The sequence below is a fragment of the Serinus canaria genome, chromosome 2 (genome assembly GCF_022539315.1).
Source record: "Serinus canaria isolate serCan28SL12 chromosome 2, serCan2020, whole genome shotgun sequence".
NCBI lineage: Eukaryota > Metazoa > Chordata > Aves > Passeriformes > Fringillidae > Serinus > Serinus canaria.
The window spans coordinates 91,335,809-91,359,919 of record NC_066315.1 but is presented as its reverse complement, the minus strand read 5'-3'; the positions used below and the strand labels follow the sequence as shown (position 1 = coordinate 91,359,919).

Sequence of the window (24,111 nt, the reverse complement as noted above, 5' to 3'; positions counted from 1 at the left end):
ACATTTTCCTACCACAGTACTGACTGCAGTATGAGCCTTTTCACTTGCTCTTCTCAAATTAAAATGCACCAAGAAAAATACTTACGACAAGTCGCTGAAGTCTGGAAAGACATACATGTGCCTGAAGCTATCAATGGCAATGACAGGGCAGTCTGCTGGAGTCTTCTGAATGTGGAGGAGTGGATGCCTGAATTTGTCACAGTCAGCATGGAGGAAGTTGATTGTACCTTAACATTGTGAGCAGACAAAAACCCATGTTAGGATTTTTTTATTATCGTCTTGAAACCCATTTGAAACCACTTTCCTAAGTATTACAAAGGTGGAGATATTAGATAGATACAATATGCAAAACCTGAGAACAGGTCTAAATAAGCAACACCACCAAAATAATAGATCTTCTTAAAGTGTTTTGTTTTCTGTATTACAAACAGAAGCTTTGTTTAATGCCCTCTCAAAACACATTAAGTCATTCAGACAAGAAGGATTTCTGAAAGTTACTTACTAATAAATTGTGCATCTATTTTAATAATTTCCAGAGGAGTTGGTCCTCACTGTCAAAAACACATCAAGCCCTTCAGTCTCAAGAGCTTGAAAGCTACAATTCTGTTTGGCCTTTGCTTCCACTCCACTGAGTTGTTTAAAAAAAAATTATATCAGTAAAACCAAGAAGTAGTGGGAATTATTACAAACCTTTTTCACCTATTAACTGCCGTGCAACCTCCTGCTGGAATTTCTCTAAACTCTCCAAGTCATCTTTCATGTGGAAAAGTATGAGAAAAGGAAGGCCTTCTTCTGTCAGTTCCTGCACAGAAAACAAAGGACAAACTAATTTCTTCCATTTCTTAAGGACACCAAATTAAGCGATTCCAACAATTTTCAAATTCAGTGAGATCTCCACTTTAATAACAGGCAAAAGAACAAGACCAAAGATGTTAACTGCTGACCCTTCCTCTGAGATACCTGAGTGATACAGTTAACCATGTTTCCTCCCTTTTATCATATACAACAGGTAAAGAATGAGAGCAAGTCATTATCAGCATTTTGGGAAGGGATACACTTTTACTGGAATACTTGTGCAAAAGAAATAACCTTATTCTGAGGAAACACAGCAACTCCAGAGAAACCGCAATAAGGCCTGAGACCGTGGTTGCTAAATGCTCCAAAAGGCTGAGGGTATACTCCAGAACAGTTCTAGCTTATTCACATAGTAAATTGGTGGTTTCTTAGCATAACACAAGAAGTGTCTTTGAATAACTCTATTCCCTCCTCACTAAAGAAGAGAAAAGCAGAAGCTAATGACACAGCCAGAGCAGTTATGGTCAAGTGCTGCTCTCCGGCCAGTAACTGTGTCCTGACTGGACAGGCAAACTTTAGTTCCTCCTATGAACCCGTTCTTGCAGCCCAATGTCTTTTAAAGACCTCTGCCCACAGAGAGATAAATACAGGATTGCCTTGAATAATCTATTCAGGATTTTTCTTTTACTCAAACAAAACACAAACGCTTGCTCCAAAAGTGATTTTTGTCACCTCAACTCACTACAGCCTGATTGAAGAAATAATCATTTACCATCTAAGAAATGCCTACAGTTGTCTATATTTCTGTTGCAAAACTGCATCTATATAACAAGCAAGTGCTGCTATTGCTTTGATTCTAGTCTACATTAGCATAAAAACTGTGCTTTTTGGGAAAGATAGTAGTGGCTTATTCTGCTACCAAATAGAAGGGTTTCTTCAATATCTTCAATTTGCAGTAAATTGAAGGAAAGACTTCCCCTATCAGTAGGCAGCGAGTTACTCAGGGTACATGAAATGGCTCTTGTTCTCCCTTCAACCAAGTCCATCAGGTAGGTTGAAGTCTCTTAAACAGAAGACTGCAGAGATCCTCGTAACTTCAGTGCTCTTGAAATCCAACCCCTAAAACAACAACTAATCATATTTGCTCATTCTCATTTTTACACGCACACATTCAGCTGGATCTCAGCCTCCTCTCCTACTACAGGATGGGGAAAAGTTTGTTTTGTATCACTATAATTATGGCTCCATTTCCCTCACTTCTGAAAGGACATTTCCAGAGGGAGAACTCCTAAACAGCTTGCTATCTGGCTCTAAGGTCTTCTATTGCTTGCAAGCAGCTAAAATGAAAACCTCAGCAAGTTACATTCACAAGATCAATTTATCTCCAAACAGTCTTTAAGAACAGCTGGCGTGAACTTTGCTAATTTTAGCCCTTCTATAAGATACCTCCCTTTGTTTCCTATGCTATTCCAGCTTTCATATCATGTCTCACTGACAGGCAGGACAAGTGAAAGCTCCCTCAAAAGCTGCTGTGTTGTTTGGCACTAAGAAAATCAGAAGACTTTCCATTAGATCTCAGCTTCCCACATCATTTCTGTGTGCCTTTGAGAAACTTACTGGTTCCAAACCTCACTGCTCAGCACCACTGTTGGCTGACACAGGTTCACTGCATCCATTTAACATAGAACTACACAGCCTGACTCCAGGTTAAACAGGGACTTCTTCTGAATGATATCCTGATCCCAACAGCCTTTGCCAGTCAAGCGGGAACTGTCTCAAACGGGCAGTCCTCAAGCAGAAGACCCTCGAGCAGAAGACACAGTAATTTAGCTTCAGAGCTCAATTACTGTGTGCCTTAAGTGCATCCTAGTGCCATCAACACAGTTTAACAGTCCCAGCACTTTATATTTTTATCTTGTAATATTGTGCAGTACGCACAATAAAAGCCCATTTAAAAAACTGTACAATCTCAGCATGCAGAAACATATCAATTTTGGCATGTTTAAATTTGTTTGGGTATCAGCAACACTGAAATTTTTAAACAAACTTTGCCATGCAAAATGTCACATTGTAATTGTAACTATCTGCCTAAGCAAACAGGAATCAAAGGTTAAGGGAACAACCAGAGAAACCACAACAGAATGTGGTACATGCTAACAGTGATGAACCTTGGCTTCCCAGGCTCAGAATCCTACTTCACCATGGAAAAAGTACACTGAAAATCTACCACACTTCTAAAGATGTTAACATGTGGCATCTTTTACATATTGAGTAGCAAATGAAGAATTAAGATTTGTTAACTATCAGAAATTTCCAATAAAAGCTGGCAGGATTGACTAGAAAACAGTCAATAAACATGGCCTTAGTAAAATCACCCTGTCCATCCCTCTGCCTGAAGTGGGAAACCTGAAGTGCTGCATGTGCCCAGAACAGCAGATTCAGGATAAAAAGAATTAAGTGTGCAAACTGTGAATGAATCATGACTGATTCTCTGGTTTCTCATCCAGTATGGACAACGTACCATAATTTGTGACAAACCTTGGCAGATTTTCTAAGAGATTCTGTACCTATGTACAAATACTCCTTTTGAGATGCTACAAACTTGATAATTTTCTAAGGACTTTCTTCCCCATTATTTATTTTACAAAGAACAAAAAATATGGAGTTGGACATGGACAAAAGAAGAAGAAGGTACAAAAGGAAACAAAAAAGCCTTGAAAGAAATAATAATGAGAAGAGATATTTAAAAACAAAACTCCCAAATTTCACCTGACAAACTGCAGCCGAAAGAAGAAAAGGATGGGAAACAACACATGAAACTAAAAAGATTAAGCTACCAGTGCTTTTACACAGATTGAAAATAAAAATCCCTCAGAGTTTTCATTACCATTCCCAGAAGATTCCATGGTCAGCCATCATTTATTGTGCTTATTTATTAGATAATGCTTTGGAAGTGGTTAATACAGTAGTATTTTTCTACCACTCACATTAACATCAATGGGAGGGAGCTGGGGATGTTTAGCCTGGAGAAAAGGAGGCTCAGGGGAGACCCTATTACTCTCTACAACTGCCTGAAAGGAGGGTGTAGCCAGGTGGGGGCTGGCCTCTTCTCCCAGGTAACAAGTGACAGGAGAAGAGGAGATGACCTCAGGTTGCACCAGGATAGGTTTAGACTGGATATTGGGAAAAACTTTTCCACGGAAAGGGTTGTGAAGCACTGGAACAGCCTGCTCAGGGAAGTGGTAGAATCCCATTCCTGGAAGTACTCAAAAAAACACCTGGATGTGGCACCTGGGGACAAGGTTTAGTGTTGAGCACAGTGGTGCTGGGTTAACTGCTGGACTCAATGATCTTAAAGGTCTTTCCCAACCTTAATAGTTCTGTAATTATAGCTTCTTACTTTGGTAGTGTATGAAACTACTACCAAAGATGTGCCTCCAGTGAATTTCAAGAGTAACCAAAAAGCTTCTAAAGAATGAAAGGACATTATCTGACAGCCATTTTCTGTCTAAACCAAAATACACAAAGTTCTTTGATGTGGAGGGACCTTGAAAGAGACATTTTGGTTTCAAGAAAGAAAGCCCAAATGTAGAATAGAAGAAAAAAATTTTACCTCCCCATTTTCAAATGTGATTTCTCGAACTAGTGGTACACATTTGTCTTGTGTCCATGCATAAATCAAATCAAAATTGGTTAGTGAACCTAAATACACCATATCTGGAGCATTCTCCTGTTGAAAAGAAAAATACAGGGTAAGAAACAGTAGAAATGACATTGCTGCCTACAAAGATTACCTACTCAACATAAAATTACAATATTCATACAAATATTTAAAACAAATCTTACACCAATATTCAACCTTGTGCATGCAAGATTTCTATTAAATAAGTGATAAAAGTACAAATAGAAAATAAATATTACATATGATAATTTATGCAGTCAACTCCATTTTATAAGACAATTTATAAATAATGGGAGATACTTTGTTTCCAAATTAGGGAAGCTTCAAGTAAGGGCTATTTAGATTTCTGTTTTCTGCTAGGCTGAGAAATAATATCTCCAGACCTAAACTAAATGCAGATAGTGAGCTGCTTCAGCGAATGCTGATAGTTACAGAGACTGATCAAAACCCCTTCCTAATGTCCTAAAGGACTTGAAACTGGTATTTTACATTTGCTTTGCCAAAGAGAAATGAATAAATAATAATTTTCCTTCATTTGCTAGTAGCTTTAACTTGTAATTCAGTGCTAGCATCCTTTAATTTAATTACGATTTTGGTTAACTTGAAGTAAAGCATGACTTCGCAAGCTGCGGCCATGATTAAGCACACTTCATTCAGAAATGCCATATAAATTAGGTTAACTTCATAAATTCTATTGTTGGAAAAAAATAAAAATGTTTTGAAACCTCCTTCCCCCTCAGGTCTATTTGCATCTATTTCCTCTTTTGTAAGCAGCTCTTTTCATACAGTAAATTTGAGAAAGGAGCAGAGTTTTAGATAGTATGTCTCTACAAAGCAATTCTTGCAGATTTTCTTCTGTACTGAATTTTTCTTCCAGTAAAAGTATGTTTATGAGAGTTTGCTAACCTACAGTTAATTTTATTAATAATTATTCTTTTCTTTTTAAATTAACAGAAGAGCTCTTAACCCTTCTGGACTAAGGCTTACAAGACAATTAAGTAATAATCAGAAAAATACACAGTAATTGTCACTTGCTTTGAAAAACATGAAGTGTACCAGCTTCACAGATTTTAAAGAATTATACAGAATACTCATGATGTGTTGACTGTGTTAAAAAAAAAATTAAATTTTTTGACATGGCTATTTCAAACTTTAGGTTCTGTGCATTAACTGTTAACATGTGAGACTGATCTTTTTCACTGACACAGAAACACTAATTTCTATGATCCTATTCCTCACATTATTCAGTGATGGAATAAAACTAAGATCTGAGATGCAGTAACATACTGAATGATCTGAATACAGTCTCCATTTGTTTGTATTCACATATAAGCACAACAATCAAAATAAAATACATAGTTACACTTACCCCTGGTGGCTTGTAGATTACATTGTCCCCACTAAATCTCTCTGCTTTTGAAATAGCCCTACAACAAACCAACCAGTAAGCATGTCTTAGTACAGACAAATAAAATAACTGAGATACCAAAATTCATAAATTAATTTTCTATCCTCTTCTTACTTCCTTTTTCTCCCCTTTACAATTTGAGAATTAAAATCCTTCATTTTTAAAGTAAACTGTAAAGTGACTCCATAGAAACTTGGCCTGCCTGGATAAGAAGGCATTAAGGGAGTCAGCAAGATGCATCCCTAAGATCAGAAGTCTGGACTAAAGGCATCAAAGTGACAAGTGATAAACACCAGGACAATTCTGGGTAAAAACCATCAAAGAACTAAAGAAAAAGTCTTGAGGAAGCAAGGAGGAAGGTGGATTCTTGTTTGCATTTACTCTTCCTATTCCACTGTTTACACTAAGAATTTACATCTCCTCTACCCTGACAGAGAAGGGCTTTGAGGTGTTCTGTACGCACAAGCAAAGAGAAAACAAAGGGCAAGTGAGCCCCCACTGTCCATTTTACCCTCAGAACACATCTAGAGAGAAGACACAGCATGCAGTTTCTGGCCACTGATAATATATCTAAGACACAATTCCTCCTTGGTATTCAGCTTACTATCTCACCTTGGTAAGTTCCTCTTGTGCCTTTAGAATATTTTACCCCAAATCACAGCAAAGTGCCCTGAATGCTGCTAGTTTGTACCCCAAAATTATAATCTCTTCTTCAAGTAAGTTGGAACAGCTGTGCATCCAATGAAGGAGACAGAAAAGTAAGAGAAGCCAAATTATCTAAAATTACCTCACTGCAAGATGAGATACATCTTCCAGAGAGGTCTGATCAATTTAGAGTGCCGAGAAAACTACAGACATCACAAGGCTTAACTCAAAGTACCTATGTTTTATTGATTTCTTTTGATCTAATTATCTTTCCTTATCACATATAAAAGGTGCCTTGCATCAGTTATGTTATACCACCAGTATTTGCATCAGTTTAGAGATGTGTATTTTAAAATGCATTTTAGTATTCCCAACATGACTCTCCCCAGAATGTGAAATGAGCCTTCCTAGTGACAATCATGACTGAGGTAAACCACTTGCATCCCAAATAAGCCTTCATGGAACAAGAAAGTGAAGCCATAGAAGCCACCTGCACAATCACTGCTTGCTAAACTGATGATAATCTATAATGAAATACATGCTCTAGGGTTACCCTGTGGTAGAACCCAGAATGTCTTCTGTGTTCTTCCACTCCAGTAGCTGCAGCTATAACTGATTTTTTTTTTCAGATAACTCAAATAAAGTGGGGATATGATGTGAAAATCCCAAAAGCCTGAAGATACACCTTTTTAAAAGAACTACTAAAATGGAAACACTTCAGTTTGCATTTTGTCTTTTTTTGAAGCAGTAATATACAAGGTGAATCTCTGGAAAGCACACAACCCCCCACCCTTCCCTGCCATATTTACTTGCTAATGTAAAATTAAAACAGTTCCTAGATTTAACACTTTCTGCCATGAATTACTTATAGTTCATCATAGTCTTTTAAGATAAAAGTATTTTTGGCTTTTTTTCCCTGTTCAACATTCTCTTCCATGTTCGCAAACATTACAGATTCATTCCTCTCTACTTCTAAAATCTAACTCTAACAATCTCTCAATCAGATTCTTCATCTATCTCCTCCTACTTACAAGTCTTCCTTCAATAATCTTGTTCTGTGGCCGCTTCATATCTTAACAGAACTGTAAGGACCAGTTAATTTAAGAACATTTTTAAGCATCAAAATCATCTGCAACTAACTACTATTAACTGAGTTTTTAAATAAGCTATTACAAGTACCTAAAGCCAGAATAATTTTGGCATAATGGGACAGTTCTGCCTTGACAGAAGCTAGTCAAGCAACTATGTTTCTCCTGTCAAATTGATTGTTTTATTTTAGCTTAAGAGAAATTTGAACATGACCACTCATGTAACCTCCCCAAATCATGTCACTGTTGAACTCTGTCCATAGCAAAACCATAAGTCCTTTCCAGGGGCTGTTAGGATGCTCAGTCAGAAGAGTTCAACTGATCAATGCCAGCTCCCCATGAAAAATTTTGCTATATATAATCTGAATAAAAAACCACTGATCTGTAGCCAGCATCTCCCTTGGAAATCTTTTCACATACAATTTTTAGGAAGTTGAAGAGCCTCAGCTACTGAGAGATGAAAACATTTAGCTCCCAAGGTTGCTGTTGGGAAGGCTGCACTTTAAAACACTAACAGCTCCAGGCTAGAAAGGGAATGGGTGTCTGGAGATAAGAATAACAACAAACCTGCTGTGCAATCTGTATTTACACAGGCAGGATATCAATAATCAAACTGTGATCCATTCCACTATGTCTGCTTATTGCTTATATCTGGACAAAAAATAAAAATAAACCCCCTATAGTATCTACTTCAAGAACAGTGCCCCACAACCAAGTGCAAACACTGGGTGGTGGGAAACTGCTTCTCATTATAGGCAATTGACAAACAGCAAACCAAAGATGAACAGACTCAAAAACCAGGAGAGTGAATGTTGAAAGTAGTGCTATCTTACTAATAATTTTTTAAAGTTATTTTTGAAATGTTGAATGAGGGGCAAAAAATAGTTAAAAATTCTAATAGCAACTCAGAGTGGCTGTGCTGAGAACAAGGATGGATGCAGCCATCAGAAAACACTTGAGATAATGGCACTCACTGAGGATAAGACTGACAGACCTACAGGCCACAGATTTACAAGTCATGGCCAGAGCTTCTTACACAGTCATAGCAGTACCTGACTGGGAACTGAAGGAAGGGAAAGCCATGTGCAACCCTACAAGCAGTCTCCCCCATCCCCAAAACTATTTTTAGAGACATACTGGAAGAGGCATCAGGGACTGACAACAAGTTTTGTCCGAACCGATGAAACATTTTCTACCTCGATACATCCTCTCAGTTTCTCTGCTATTCTCCACTACATCCAGTTTTAAAAAAAACTCCTGAAGCAACTCTGTGCAGCATAAAATCTGGCATAAACCATGCAAATTCCTGATTTTGCAACAGTGGGTAGATGGGAAAACACTACAATCACATTAATGCCCAATCACTTCCAATTGGGCAGTGCTGGCACATTAAGCACTGCAGAATGAATCTAGATTTTCACATGCTACTTAAAAATGAATCATTCCCAATCTATTCTTCTTCCACTGAATATTCTGAAATATCACTGTAAATCTGTACAAGGAGAAATCTGAATTCCTGTAGATTTTTCTTCTAGACTTACACCGTGTAGCTCACCAATGCAATTTTCTTTCTAAGCTATTACACTGTGCAGTGACATAAAACTTGCATGAAAAAGGAGGCACAGAAATGAGGTATTTTGGAAAAAGGTCTGCTCCCCTAACACCAAGTGGAAATGAGTAAGCAACTACATTCCCTAGAGAGAAAAGGGGAAAAAAAAAAAGGGGGTTTAATTTCACAGCAAACATTAAGGCTAAGAAGAGTTTTCTCCTATCCCTTCAGTGTATATATCCTTTAAGGTTTAGTCTCTTCAGCTATGCCATGCTGAAAATAATAAAGAAGTCTATTTAATAAAATTATATAGACCTCATTAACAGAATTTAAATAATGAAGTAATGAAATCAAGAAATTTCAAAACTTACCCAAAGGCAGAGAGGAACACACAATCATCATGCAAAATATTCGCTACTCTTTCAAAGGTTCTGTAATTATCAGAGTCCTTTTGCTCAAAGTACCCAATAATATTTCTTCTGCTGCGCTGTAAAAACAAAGGTTGAATTATAACTTGCATCAAATTATCAAAAACTGTCATTACTCCCTACAGATATTAAATAGAGAGATGCCATTCATTCAACAGTCAGTAAATGCAGAAATTATTTCTTTTTTGCCTTTCCAATATTCAGAAGAATCCTTGTGAGTATTTCTTTGGTGAGGAATATTAAAAGTATCTTGCCAAATACAACACATGATACTTTTCAAACTTTCAAAAGCAAGATAAATAACTTAGTATGGAGTGAATGCAGCTCAAAGTGACTACACTGAACTAATTTGTAATACTGCAAATGATCCAGTTTTCCACTCAATTTAACAAAAACTACAAGGTCCTGAACATTCCACAGTTCAACATTGAAAAAAAACTTCAGAGAAGGAATAAAATTGAAACACTTACATCAAGGGAACTAATTTCTTCCAAATCCTGGACCTCCCGAATGGGGTTACTTTTCTGCTGCCTGATGTAATCTGCTATTGCTGTCACAGATCTCTGACCCCTGTATTCCCTCTTCATCATCATGCCATTTCGGAAGAGCTTCAGAGTTGGGTATTTGCTTATCCTGTACCTCTGAGCTATATCAGCTAAAAAGAAATTAAGAAAATGAAAGCAAGCCCTACAAATACAGAAATATACTGAAGATTGTTTCTTATGCATGTATATGTCTGCCTGTAGGTGGAATGTCTGAACCAGCCATCCTACGTCTTTAAGCAACAAGATGACAAAACAAAACAAACAAACAAAAACCAACAAAAACAAACCCTCCCAAAAACCCCCAAAGGAAAAGCAGCAAAACCCTTCACACCTATATTTCTCCCATGTACTGATCATCATAAAGGAAAGAATTACCAAAATCCGTGTTAAGCAAACACTCTGCTTGATCATATATACTCATTTAGCCCACTTCCTACAAACAACTAAAATTTAAATTTAAGAGCATAACAAGAACATGAGAATCTTCAAAGTTTGCCAGTCCCAGTTAATTAACCCACTTGAGAAAATATTAGTAAAATAAATAATCTCCTATTTTTCTTCAAACTTAGGATTTTCATCTCAATTGCAATGCTGGAAATATAACTGTCATGTCTAAAATGTTTGAGAATGTAAACACTGTGCAAAGTATTTTCTGAAGTCTGTGAAGGCCAGAAGACTGCTGTTCCAGTTCTGAAATGTTCAGGTTTTGAACAAAGACAAAATTCCAGGTTTCCAGATTAAGGCAGACACCTCTCTGGTCAACCAATATCATCATTCCCTCCAAGACAGGCCTTCATTCACACCTATAGATACAGTCCAGTCTTCTTCTAGACCTGGACCACAGAGAGGTTCACACAACAAAGTAACACGTGATTGGCATTAATCTAGGATAAGTGCACCAGCTATTTGCACCTTTATCTAACAACTCAGTTATTTATTTATTCATAAGACTTACAAATGTAAAAGAATAAAACCAGAAAGAAGCTTTACAGGAAAATTAAAAGAGCAGTAAAGAAGAAAGCTAAGTAGAAGCAATACAGGTTTCCCACACATGTGCATCCTGTGCACCTTCAACCACTACTAAGGCACAAATGTGGTTCTTCACCACACCCCACCAGAGTTCTTAACATGCCCCTCTGTCCCCCTCCCACTTTGCTAAATCATTGGGACACAGCAAATTGCAATAGGAATTGCAGCTAGTTCCCAAACTGATGGGGAAGCTTACACATAAGCAGCAAGTGATTCATGGCACACTGAGCAGGATCCAGCTGTCTTGTGTTTTTACAACAACCTTTGCTATGGTGTAGAAATTTGTTTTGTGCATCTCCAATACTCAGCAACTGCTTTAATCAAAGTTTTAAAGTATTTAATAGCTTTGAATGCTATTACCCCTTTCAGATGTGGCTGAAGTCCAGCAAAGAACTTGACAATTGTATAAGGAAGAACTGAAGAAATGAGGTAACCAGATATACTTTGGGTTCTTAGGAAAGCAAGAATAAAAACAAACAATAAAAACAAAGTATATAATGTTAGATTTCCAGAAGCAGTTTCCTTTGGATTTTGCTTTGCTTAATTATTTCCTCCTGTTCACTCTTCCCCTAGAAATAAATCTAGGGAAAAAAAAATCTCACAGACCCTGTGAAAATGATTTATCTTCTTTTACAGAGTGGGATGCAGTTTACTTATATCTCTGGACCTAAACTCAACTGAATGCCCCCCAAATATGCCCACCTTCCCGAGCTACTTAACTATTTGAGGAGACTGGTTCCAGTCAACCACACCCACCACACTTCCCCTTCTTTTTTCTCTCAAGAAAAGGCAGAGGTGGTGAATTCAGCGGACTGATCTATCCTTTGGAGACAGAGAAGTTTCATTCAGTTGACAGAGAGAGGAAGGCATTGCAAGTGTGGCCTGTACACTTATCCTTACTTTTCATGGACTCTTTACAAGTCACAGGGTACCCTTCAGGTGACCTGAATTAGCCCACAGCAGGAAGGCAACCAAATGGGGTCCATGAGCACATGTGGAACAGTACTGAATGACGTGAGAACAAATCCACTCTGACAAAAACATCCCTTCTCAGCTACAGCTATATATTTACTACAAAGCAGACTTGCTTTCTAACTTACACTTACTCTTTCTTAAAGAGAATGGAGAAGTCTGAATTCAATGCTGCCTGGAGAACTCACAGTGAAACCAACTAGAACAATTCTAATCCTATTTGCAGCTTTAGTTACTGAAAACAGTCCCTGCACAAGTTGCACAGCTTAGATCAGTCTGAGAACTGAAAACAAAATGTGCATAGCAAAAGAATAAGAATTTTGTGGTCTACTCCACAAAAATGTTCTCTAACATCTCCCAAGTAAACTTCAAAGCTTCACCAGCTAAGCCCAGTTCCTAAAAAGCTTTGCAGGACTATAAAACAGCACAGAATTCAGCCTATCAATTTTGACTAAGAGGCCTTGACTTGTTTCCTAAATATCCCAGAAGTGCATTTCTTAATGCACTAATTACAGATAAAATTAAGGTAAAACATTTTATGTCCTCAGTGAAGAGTACTTTTATTTCAAATTAATACAAATTTCTCCATGGAGGATGTCAATATATTCAACATTAATGAACATTAGATTAATAATGTTTTCTTCCCTTAAACTCTACCACATTTTAGTTAAAGTACCTAAGATCTGCCTGCAAGAAGGTGGCAAGTACAGCAGAGGAATCACTTAATATTTGCTTGGTAGAAAACAGACATCTGCAAGCCAGGCATTTGCTGCCCTTCTTCCTGCTGACAGGATGACCTTTGGTCTGCCAGTACATGAGTTGATCCAACCTTGACCAAGGTCTGACAAGGGACAAGGAGCACAACGTGTCAAGGTTTCACAGAAACACATTGAGCTTAGTGACTCCTCCTGTTACAGAGCTGCACAACAAGAGAACACCAAACCCCCCACTTCTTTGTCTCACAACATGGACTTTTCCCTCATGTTATTTCCACAGCTATAGGAGGATGCAAGGGTTGAAGAAGGGGCATTCAGGGGGTCATGCAGGTTCTCCAAGATGGAGATTGCAGTACCTAAGGATGTGGATCTTCATCAAACGCTGAAGTTGTGTAAAAATATTATTGGCAATAAATGCCCACTGTCAAAGCTGAATTCAAACATTATTTTCTAAGTCAGTACCTGCATGATCTTTACAAATTACATTGAGATTCCATGAATGCTGATATTTGAACTAACACAGAGAAATTACACTCCTACACAAGTAAGTATTTGAAAACCATCTTTTTACAAAAAATAAAATGCAAGTACATGAAAAACTGTTTGAATTAATTCAAAAGTCAAATAGAGTAAATCTTAAATGCTTCATTAAGCCCTGGCATTTGATACAGGTAGAGTTAGCATAAGCAGTGCAACTACAAAATTATATTCCTTTTAAAATTGGAAATACACAATGCAAATACATGGAATATTGTTTGAGCTCATTCACAGATTGCATTAGTTATAGTAAATCCTAAATTAAATTTAAAAATATTTCCTGACATTCCCACTGCCCATTTTCTGATGAAAAGAGGTGTTTGAAACAGACATGGGCAACCTACCTAAAAAAAAAAGTCTCCCAACTACAACTTTATGACTTTTTATTTTCTTCAGTTATGAAGGTACCTAAATGGAATAAACCTTGTGTTTGTATTTCGCTGAATTAATCATTAAATCACAAATCTAGTGTTTACCAGAACAGTTTCACATTAGTTATGATAGGAAACTACTGACATACTTGATCATCTTCTCTTCTACAAAACAGAAACTTAGATCACAGCAATGACTGCTGGATTCAGTTGATTCTCCTCCTCATTTTGCATGTTTACCTGCATTCAGCCATTTCCAAACTGACCAGACTTCTTTCCCTTTTCCACTATTCATTCTGCCAACTCCAACATGAATATCTTGCAGTCGCCCAGTTCTCTTCAGATTTGCACTGACTGGTACTTCTCCTGAGCAAAGCTCAGTCTTACAACAGGGAAGAGAGCAGCTCTTGTTTTGAAACAAACTTTTATGTGAAACCTGATATTGACACTCATGTTTTCTAAGACAGTCTCCCACGTCATCTTCTGAGCAAGATCCTCTAAGAAAGCAGGATTTGTGAGCTATCATTTGTGATCCATATCTCTGTCCTATCTCTTGTACTGTCAGCCACTTCTCCAGAGCACTGTGTGTTCCTCTATTCAAAGGAATGCCAAAGCCCATTTTTTGGGGTGTCAGGCTTTTCTCATGGTGTGTACACACATTACCCATGCCACAGCTTCAAGCAAGCACACAGCCAGCGACTTGTTTCCCAGAACGCTTCAGACTCCACCATTCTAGGTTAACACCACAAGACACTATCCAAAGTTCAGCTAGCTAGATATCAGGTTACATCACCAAGAATCTCAATTCCACTGCCACCAAGGTGAAATTAAATGTACAACGAATAAAGTGTTGAAAAATTGCACCAAGACTCACTTCATTGAAAAAGGCTCCCACCCACAATGTAGCTAAGAAGGTCCTCTCCAGTGAAGGACCAGCAATATTTACAAGGGTCACCATTAACTCAGTACACTGCTCTACTTTTTCAGGGCCATAATTCACACGATGACTAAACAAATATTTAGATTTTAAGTCTACAGGACTGGTTCTCAAAAAACATGTCCAGTAGGATTCGAACAATATTGATAATTATCCTAAATGCCTACCTCATCATATAAGGCAGCACCTGAAGAATTCACATGCTGAACAGAGGACTATAACAGCCTGAAAAGTTATCTGAAAGAAAATCAGTTTCAAAACTCAAACCCTGTAAAAATAACTTCTGAAAATACTCAGTGTCCCTTTTCCTAGAGGAGAGGGGAGTGGTCTCTTCATGTTGTCTGAGAAAGAGCTAGCACAAACCCAAGTTACTGCATTTCCTAACTTAGGTGTTACATAATGGTGGTAGGAATTGCACAGCTACATATAGGGAGAGTTTGACTTTTCTGGATCTAACACTAATCTTTATTTTGTGTGTCAAATCATCTTAAGTCTTCCTGACCCTTCTGCAATATCTTCCATCTCAAAAATAACAAATCCTTTCAGCTGTATATTTGAAGCTGGAATGACCAAATAAGTATTCTGCTAGCTCACTTGAGATCAGTCAACATCTTCTGAAGTCCCTCAGGCTACCCACTAGGGCACACTACAGATGACAAATGAAATCTGTCTTTGATAGGTACCTTTTACTTTCATAATACACCATAAATTCTCCCCAGTTAAACTACTGCTCTTGTGACACTTGCAAGAAATCATAAGCCCTGGTGGAATACCCAGAAGAAGCAGAATTAGAAAGGAACTTGGGAAAGCATATAAACTGAGCATCCTACTCCAATGATTGTGATACTAGTGACTTGTATGATGGACCAAAACAGGTAGAAGAAAAGCAATCAATATTCTGTATCAAACTCAGGTAACAGCAAATTTAAACCACCCTCTGCTGCAAAGGAGCATTCACAACAGCCATGACTGCTCTAAGCAGGGCCTCATCAGTAGGCATCCCATAATCTTCTTTGAAAGACTAACAAAATCGCTCTCCTAAGGAGTGCCATCAACAACCTCTCCAAATCACTTACACTTTTTATTTTACCCAAATATAACTCTCTCAGACTGAATTTTTTTCCCAAGCAAAGTGACAAGAATGCAATGAAATCCTCATGCTTGTTTAGAGTTTCATTTAGAATTATGAACTTCCAAATTTGTTATCATTCAATTCTTTTTAAGAATTTCAAGTTCATATTATTTATGAACTTCCAAATTTGTTATCATTCAATTCTTTTGCTTACCAAAGGCACAGTAGCTACACAATCTCATCTCTGCAGAATAACATTAGCAACGTGAGCATACATTGCAGGAACAGCCAGTCACAGAGAGCAGCAGCTCACAAAACTTAGGGAAAATACCACTCCCAGACACATTTGGAGTGGAAGAACAGTTCCCTAAACAGTCTGTCCAGCAAAGCATCTCCAAACATAGACTCAGTGAGACACTGATCCATGTTTGGAGGCACAAAGATCTATTCAAACTAGCTACTACTTTTATTTAACTCAGAAACCAAAGGAAAACATGGTGCAGTAGAATCAAATCCCCAATATATATACTTTAATTGACAAGAATTTTGTACCACAGCTCTTAATGCTGAATTTAGAGAAACTGCCCAAAACATAAACCCTTCCCCAGAGAAACATGAGTTCTAGATTGCAATATCCACTCACAGAGAACAGAAACACAAGAAATCTAGTGTACCAAGTGAGTTTCCATCACACTGCTTACCACAAATGATTAAAAACATCCTGAAACACAAGCAGGAAAAAATCACCCAAAAAAACCCCAAACAAACAAAAAACCCCAAACCACGAAAGAAAACCTTCCTAATGACATCTATGCAGTAAGATCTTCTGTAATTTTATATGGAAGATCACTTTTACTAGGTATTGTACTTGGATGAGAGGTGTTTAATATTTAAGATAGCTGAATTACTAAACTGAACATACCAAAACCATCAAAGATTTTAACACAATGTAGCAGAACTCAGACATTTTAAAGTTATAAAAAGATGTGGTTTTGGAAAAGCAAAGAGTACTTGCTTTAACCACCTGCTCCAGATTTACCTTTAGTGTATGTTGCGCACCAGCTTAAACACAGCCTGGTGACTTTGCCTACACGCTTCAGGTATAATTATCTTCTACAATGTTACAAACTAGTTTAAAATGTAACACATACAGAGGCTTAATATAGTGTTAATATGTATATTTTGTATTTTATCACATCAGGGACTATCATTTTCCAAAAAAAAATCTTTATATTGGCTATAAGAGCAGACAGAATGATGGTTTTGTCATTAGGCATCAAACATTTGGCAGTACATCAATAATTCTCTTTAATTTGCTTTAACCTCAGAAGCTGGTGTGAGCTGTTGGGCCCTGCAGCGTGCTTCAATAATAGTGCATTAAATAGAAAGTATCTATGCCTGAGTAACCATTCTGAAAGCTGTTTTTGAGTGGCCAGAAATCAGCTATTTGGATTCCCTACAGAGTCTTGGCCTCAAAAAGAACCAAATCATTTGTAATGCAAATAATCCACCATCTCTAGAATACCATTCTAACAGCAAATTACTAGTGGTATGAAATCTACAGGCATAACAAACCACCAAAATATTGACATAAAAACTCTAGTGTTGCTAAAATATGTAAACACATACAAAAATATAAAGCTTGAGTAAAAAAAAATCCCAAACCACTAAGAATATTGACACCAGCATTCAGCAAAATACTGCACAGGCTCAACCTTGATAATACAGTAGTATCTGCTTTCTTACTAAAAAGCTTCTATTGCAGCCCATTAAAATCCAAGTTTAAATACCTAAAAGTTTAGAACTTGCCCAATAATTGTGTGCCATAAAATGTAACATTGTTTAAAACCCAGCAAATAAATATTCCTAGAAACTAGGAATGACATGCACAACTCTGTTATTTCAATTCAAAAGGGCAATGTAAATTGCCTGTAATTAAAGGATTTTATTTTTAATTCTCACATTTTACATCTTCTGCAACAGCAGTCATGCTCATCTACTTAAATTAGGGATAAAAATAGTAAATACAGAGAACTAATGGTATTCCAGAAATATAAAGAAAAACCAAAACTCCTGGCTGTCTCCTACTACTTAGCCCACTACAAGTACTCCCAGGAGGGATGACAATCTCTCCTGTAGCACCTTGTCCTCTCAGCTCTCTCTAACAAGCACCAGTTACCTTAATTTAAAGAGCAATTGAGAGGATTAAGCAACAAACTTTTAAAGCATTTCAAACATTTGGTGGGGGACAAAAAAAAGTTTTCTTAACTACAGCTGCTAAGACAAGAAGGTCTCATAGCTAAACACTGGCCATCCAGCAGCCCAGACTCTCTGAGTTATTCAAGCAACTGAAACTACAGCAACCAAAGCAAGGACTGCAGCAGTTAATTTAAACCCCAACAACAAAACACAACATAGGCTGATTTTACTATGGTCTTTAGCAGGAACTTTATAGAAAGTTTTGTTGTTATCTTGACATGAAAAGATGAGCCAATTTCCAGTGATGCCTGTCCTTACAAATTAATAGTTTTGTAAAGCCCCAGAGAGTATAATCAGTATTGATTAAACTGAATTTTTCTGTTAATACTCTTTGGGAATCATAAGCCACTGTTAAGAAATTATTCCTAGAAATGCTGGTCTCCAAGAAGCATAAAATAACACAGCTGATCCAACAGTGTAATAAAAATCCTGGTACTATCCATTTGCCTTTCAATGTGTAGCAGATGTTCCTCACATTTTACTTCTTAAGGGATTTAAAAAGAAATTTAGGAATTAGTACCAGCATAAAGTAAGATACTGCATATAATTTTCATGTCTGGGCATGGGGAAAACCCAACCCAAATAGGGAACTGTTTGCTGGCAGGCGTAACAATAGCAGAGCAAAGCACTGATCCCTGCCTGGCTGGGTGAAAGGAAACTTACAGCCCCCACCAAGACTCCCAGGTGGAAGGAAGATCTGATCAGAACACATTCTTCATGCTAACAGTGGAAGGTTATCCCTTCCTTTTCTTGGTTGTTAAGACCTGCATCATTTGTTGCATTAGTGCTTCTCTGACATGTGAATGAGCCAATTCAATTTATAATCACAGCCCTATTTTCCTCATTAAATGAGATCAGCTGAACTGATAAAAAAAAAGAATGTTGATGGATGCAATGAGAAAGAAACACTGGAAATTGCCTTAACAAATTTGGAAGAAGAGGTTAGCTGATATATTAAAAGCAACCCTGTGCTAAATGATGGGCCATCTACAGCTACACTTTGCACAGCTATTTAGCGTATTTTTCAATACAGTTACTAACTTGGTAGCAGGACAGCACAGGAAAACCTAAATCAAGATATACTTACAATGCTGATCACAGTCTACTCTAGCAAACACCACTTGATTTTTATCTGGATATTCTTCTTTGATCACATTAGAAGCTTCCTCAAAAATAGGATGCAGCATTTGGCTGAAGCGGCACCTGTAAATAGAACACAAAATCGTGACTTCAAAATATCACTTTGAAATATTTCAACTGATGACTACTGGAACATTTCAATCTTTGAAGGAAAAAGGAAAAAAAGAAAACAAAGAAAAGCCATTGGAAAAAAAATCCCATCTGCCTGTAATCATCCCAGTAACTGAATGGATAAAAGTCAGTTCAAAAGTAACTTGAATGAATCAGGTGCAGAAAAAAAAGTAATTCTGAAAGAATACACAGTTCAAGATATGCTCCCCTGCTTTATCTCCCTAGGAAACACCATTAATCAATTATAAGCCTTTAGGAAGTAGATTCTATTCAGAAAGTATGTTAATTTTTTTATACCTGAATTACCCCATGAAAAATGATTTTTAAAATGTAGTAGAAGTTGTTCCTTAGATTGCTGAGATTGAAATATTCACCAACAGCTTCAAGAAATATCACAGGTAATTCTCTATGGGTCAACAATACAAGTTATAAGTATTACGCATTATATTATTGCTCAGGTTTGGCAGAATTTGAGCAAACTACCTTTACAGCAGCAAGAACAAAGAGAACCCTAACGGTCCCTTCTTCCAGTAATGTCAGATTTTGATACAAATTCTCTCTTTTTGCCCACAGAAAAGGTGGTAGGATATAAAGATGCTTCAGTGGTTTTAGGAAGTCTAGGGTAACAGTAGTGCACAATCCCATTACAAATATATCAATAAAATTATTTTATATCCTGCCATATGGCAGATTTTTAAATTGGAGATGCATAATGGCACTGTAGAAATTGGGAGAATGAGACTTCAAGGTGTAGACTTGCAATAAACCAGCCTGCACTGATACTGAACTTAATCATAACAGTGACAGCCTGGGGATGCAGTTAAGTCTGCAACAGCAAACATGTAAGTGAAGAGCAAGTCCTGCTCTCAAAATGCCAAGAGAGCTGAAGTCCACCTTCTGAAAAAACCTGACTCTGGGCAGCCCAGCAGCATGCTACACATTTATGCAGCATATATATGTTATATGCTACAATGGCTTCTTGTCCCCCATTCTTCTCCACCCTTAAAACAGAGAACTTCCATGACCAAAACTGATCTGTTCTCACTCATAAGTCAGGTTACATCACAGACTGGCAGTGTGCTATGCTGGGGGATTATTGCTGTACGCCTAAAAGTAATGATCATAATTAAGGCTGGAATGTTTTAAAACTATAGCCTATTATAATGTGAACCAAGCAAGCACAGACAGAAGGAGAAGCAATTGGGACATAAACCTAGGAAAGAATTGGTTTGAAACCAAGGGACTACTGTATTTTCCATTTTAACTGAAAAACAATAGCCAAACATGACAGTTTTCAAAAGAAAGATGCTTAAATATAAAAAACAAAACAAAACAACTTGAATAACTTACCAATCAGCATAAAAATTAACTAAAGCAACATCTGCATTGTCTGAGAAGAAAGAAAAAGAAAAAGCCCAATGTCACATTGTAAGGCAAACTTCTCAGTTCTTTTATTTGAGATGATAAAAGTATTAAGTTTGTGCAAAAAAACTACAAAAGCAAATATTTCTAGATAATTCAGCATAAAGCTTAGTCTGATTGCTAGAGAATGGCTGGAGTAAGTCTCATCAGAAATATAATCTATAACAAATGAGAAAAATATGAAAGAAGCTTTCAGTCAAGCGTTCTACTTGATTGATATATAAGACAAAAATGTAAATACTTAAGGCATTAAGACACACAAAGTAATTTAGTGACACATGCAGCAAAAATTATTTCTGGATTTAAAATTAAGGCACTCATATCCAGAAATTGAACTCTAGTAGCTCTTAAGCACTAACTCTATTATTCCTAAGTGTTCAAAATCAGTTCAAAGCTGAAATCCCAACTAACTGGGGTAGAAGACTGATGAACAGGCAACCAGTCTGTGCAACTTGCTCTGGTTTGTCCTTACTTGTCTTATTTAACCTAGATACTATGGCAAAAGGTAGCAAAAAAAATTTCAGTCCCCATAAATAGAAAAATGCTAAGGAACACTAAAAAAATGCAGTACTACAGGGATACATATAATGAAGTAATGAAATAATGTTCTTATACATTCCTTTTAACATATTTTAAAAAAATCAAAAAAGGTTAAATTTCCAGCCCAAAAATGAAGTATTATCTTTATAGAATATAATAAATAACCATGCTTTAAATTATTTTTCAGTAGTAGTACTGACCTAGACACTGAAAAAAAAAAATGAAATACATACTCAAACTACCGAGTATCAGCCACAGCTTAATAAAGCGGAAATGCTGACAAAGCAGAAAATTGACAAAGCTACAGAGCAGTTACATGTGAAGATAAGGATGCTGAAAGCCTGGAAAAGACAACATGCTGATAAAGACAACTCTTGAGTAGGCTGGAGAACACCACAGTTTGATTACAATTATGGTGTTAAGATTTTCATTATCAGCAAGAGATGCCAGTGATGAACAGCTAAATAACACGCACTGAAAAGTTTAGGGTCACCTCCAACGTATAAAGTATTTCTTGAAAGCAATGGGATGAATTTCAGAAGTGCTCACACTTAGCATATATTCCCTTTTGTGAATTACATTGTATAAAATAATTTTATATTTCCCACTGTAGAGACAGTATTTACAAACAGCTCTCATATCACAAAGCAATCTCATATCATAAGGCAGGTTCTAGTCCAGACCTTATTAAAGATTTTTCACCCTGGATATATTTGAAACAATGCAATAACTTTTTCCTGCAAAGACAATCATATACAGGCAAGTTGCATACTTTTCAGAGGGAAAGGTTTCAGACAAGAAACACATATCTGTTTAATTTAAAGATTTCCGTTCTATGAGCCACCAGAAACAGGACAGTGCTTAACCTGAGAAAAGGCAGAGCCGAACAAGCAAGATACTTAAGACCCATAACCATGGGTTTCACTTGCTGCTTTTTTGGGGGGGAAACTTTTAAAATGCCCTCTAGACTAGTTTTGGTTATGCAATTAAGCATTCCCTTCTGCAAACAAGATAACAGTTATTTTCCTAAGACACTTCAAATTCTCATTGCAATACATTAGTTCAGACAGCTAATTTCAACCACAGGCATTTAATATTTCTAAGCCGATTGCAATTCATATATTCAAAGCTAGGGTATGAATATTCATTTAACACCACTGCAATATTCACACAGATAAGTAACTGCAGACATACAAGGAAAAAAATTATTCGAAGTACTCACTTAAAATGTCATCTATATTTCCACTATCTAGACTTGTTATTTCACTTCTTGCTGGATTAAAAAGCCAAGACACCTAAAAAGAGAAAGCAAACCAGTAAGGAATGTTTCAGCAGTGAAGTAGTAACTGATGTGTGATTTTTAAGTGCTGCAGTTCAAAAGCTGGAGAAGAACAGTAAAAGAACTGTAATTCGGTCAATGCATTTCAGATTACTGCAGTACTACACTTATACAAATAAACTACCAATATAACATACTTTCACATTTAAAGAAAAAAATTTTTTTTACTACAATTCTCTATTATGTAGCCAGAAATGTTACAGGTAAATTTGCACCTTTAAGAGTAACTTATATTCATAACTTCACTCTGAAGAAAGAAATTAAACCCCATTTCAGCAACCTCACACAGGTGGGCACAGGTTTTACCCAGAGACAAGTAATTCCTTCTGTCACTTACAGGATTTGTCTGACAAAAAAGTTCTCATTAACCAAAGCCTCAACTACCTGCATTTTTATTGCTGTTATAGGAAACAATTTCAATACATCTAACTCAACTAACTACAGTCTTTTATCTCCTTCTGTATTTCCACTTGACACTACTTCAGTCCCAGCATGCAATAGACTTATCAGACTATAAAAACCAAGACACCACATCAGCCAAATCATTCAATTACAATGTAACATTCATATTATTCTTAATGCAACTCTCATAGCAATACACATTTTTATGGATGGACAATCTCATTTTCAGTGCTAACCCAGATCTTTATTTTTCTAAAATGCAGTGGAAGAAAGAGGAGGTAGAGTTCTATCCAGGTGAGAGAGGCATCAGTGATTTACAATTTATTTTTGCCCTGAGAGAGACAAGCATGCAAATGTTTGAGTAGGACCATATAGATTCTTGTCTGGGACATGAATGTTTCCATCCTGAGTAAGCCAGTAAGAAAGACATCACTTCTGTAAGCACAGGCAGAGCTTGGACCAGATGCTCTGCTGTGATGCCTTCATGGTTTCAATTGATGTATGGTTCCTCAGCTAATAGAGGTAACAGCAAAGGAAAAGGAGGTTTTTGGAAGAGAACTGAGCGGAATGCACAGTTCAAGGAGTTGGGCAGAAACCAGAGATTCACAGAGACATCCCACACTGAGATGCAGCAGCACACAACATACATGCTACTGATGTTCCCAGAGACTTATTTACTCCTTGAGGTGCAAACAAAATCTGCCTATGGCTCAAGAGGCACCAAGGGAAACACATCTAAAAGCATAAAGACCATCCAAATAAAACCACACAGAGCAGCTGTATAGCAGGAACCAGTGATAGAAGGTTCTCTGTATTAATGGAGGAGCCTGAGACCTATCCTGAACCTATAGGAGGACCGTGACTACAAAGAACAAGCTTCCAGGATACACCTGCCTTTGACACTGTTTACAGTTTATCAAAAAACTCATTTAATATTACACACCAAATTTCCTAACATTTATTACAAGAATATATGAAATATTTGAAAAAAAATCATCAAACTGGATTCCTGCTTTCCTTAAGATCAGCTTCAAAGATGGTAGTGAGATACTGTTAACAGCTCTAAAACTATCACTGTAAATCACACACAGGTGAGATTTGCCGCAATCAACCATTTTTAATTC

The 24,111-nt window shown here is 37.0% G+C and overlaps 1 protein-coding gene across 2 annotated transcripts in view; it reads right to left on the bottom strand.

Annotated features, from left to right (window-relative positions):
• ERP44 (endoplasmic reticulum protein 44) overlaps nt 1-24,111 on the bottom strand; it is a 47,472-nt gene that overhangs the window by 5,633 nt on the left and 17,728 nt on the right. For both annotated transcript variants that reach the window (XM_009101398.4, XM_050971185.1), the window contains exons 2-10: nt 22,469-22,541; nt 20,635-20,674; nt 19,121-19,236; nt 10,066-10,250; nt 9,539-9,654; nt 5,847-5,904; nt 4,409-4,525; nt 691-802; nt 86-227 (exon numbers count right to left, since the gene is read on the bottom strand). In XM_009101398.4, coding sequence (XP_009099646.1) covers nt 86-227; nt 691-802; nt 4,409-4,525; nt 5,847-5,904; nt 9,539-9,654; nt 10,066-10,250; nt 19,121-19,236; nt 20,635-20,674; nt 22,469-22,541 — 959 coding nt within the window. The remainder of the gene's footprint in view (nt 1-85; nt 228-690; nt 803-4,408; nt 4,526-5,846; nt 5,905-9,538; nt 9,655-10,065; nt 10,251-19,120; nt 19,237-20,634; nt 20,675-22,468; nt 22,542-24,111) is intronic.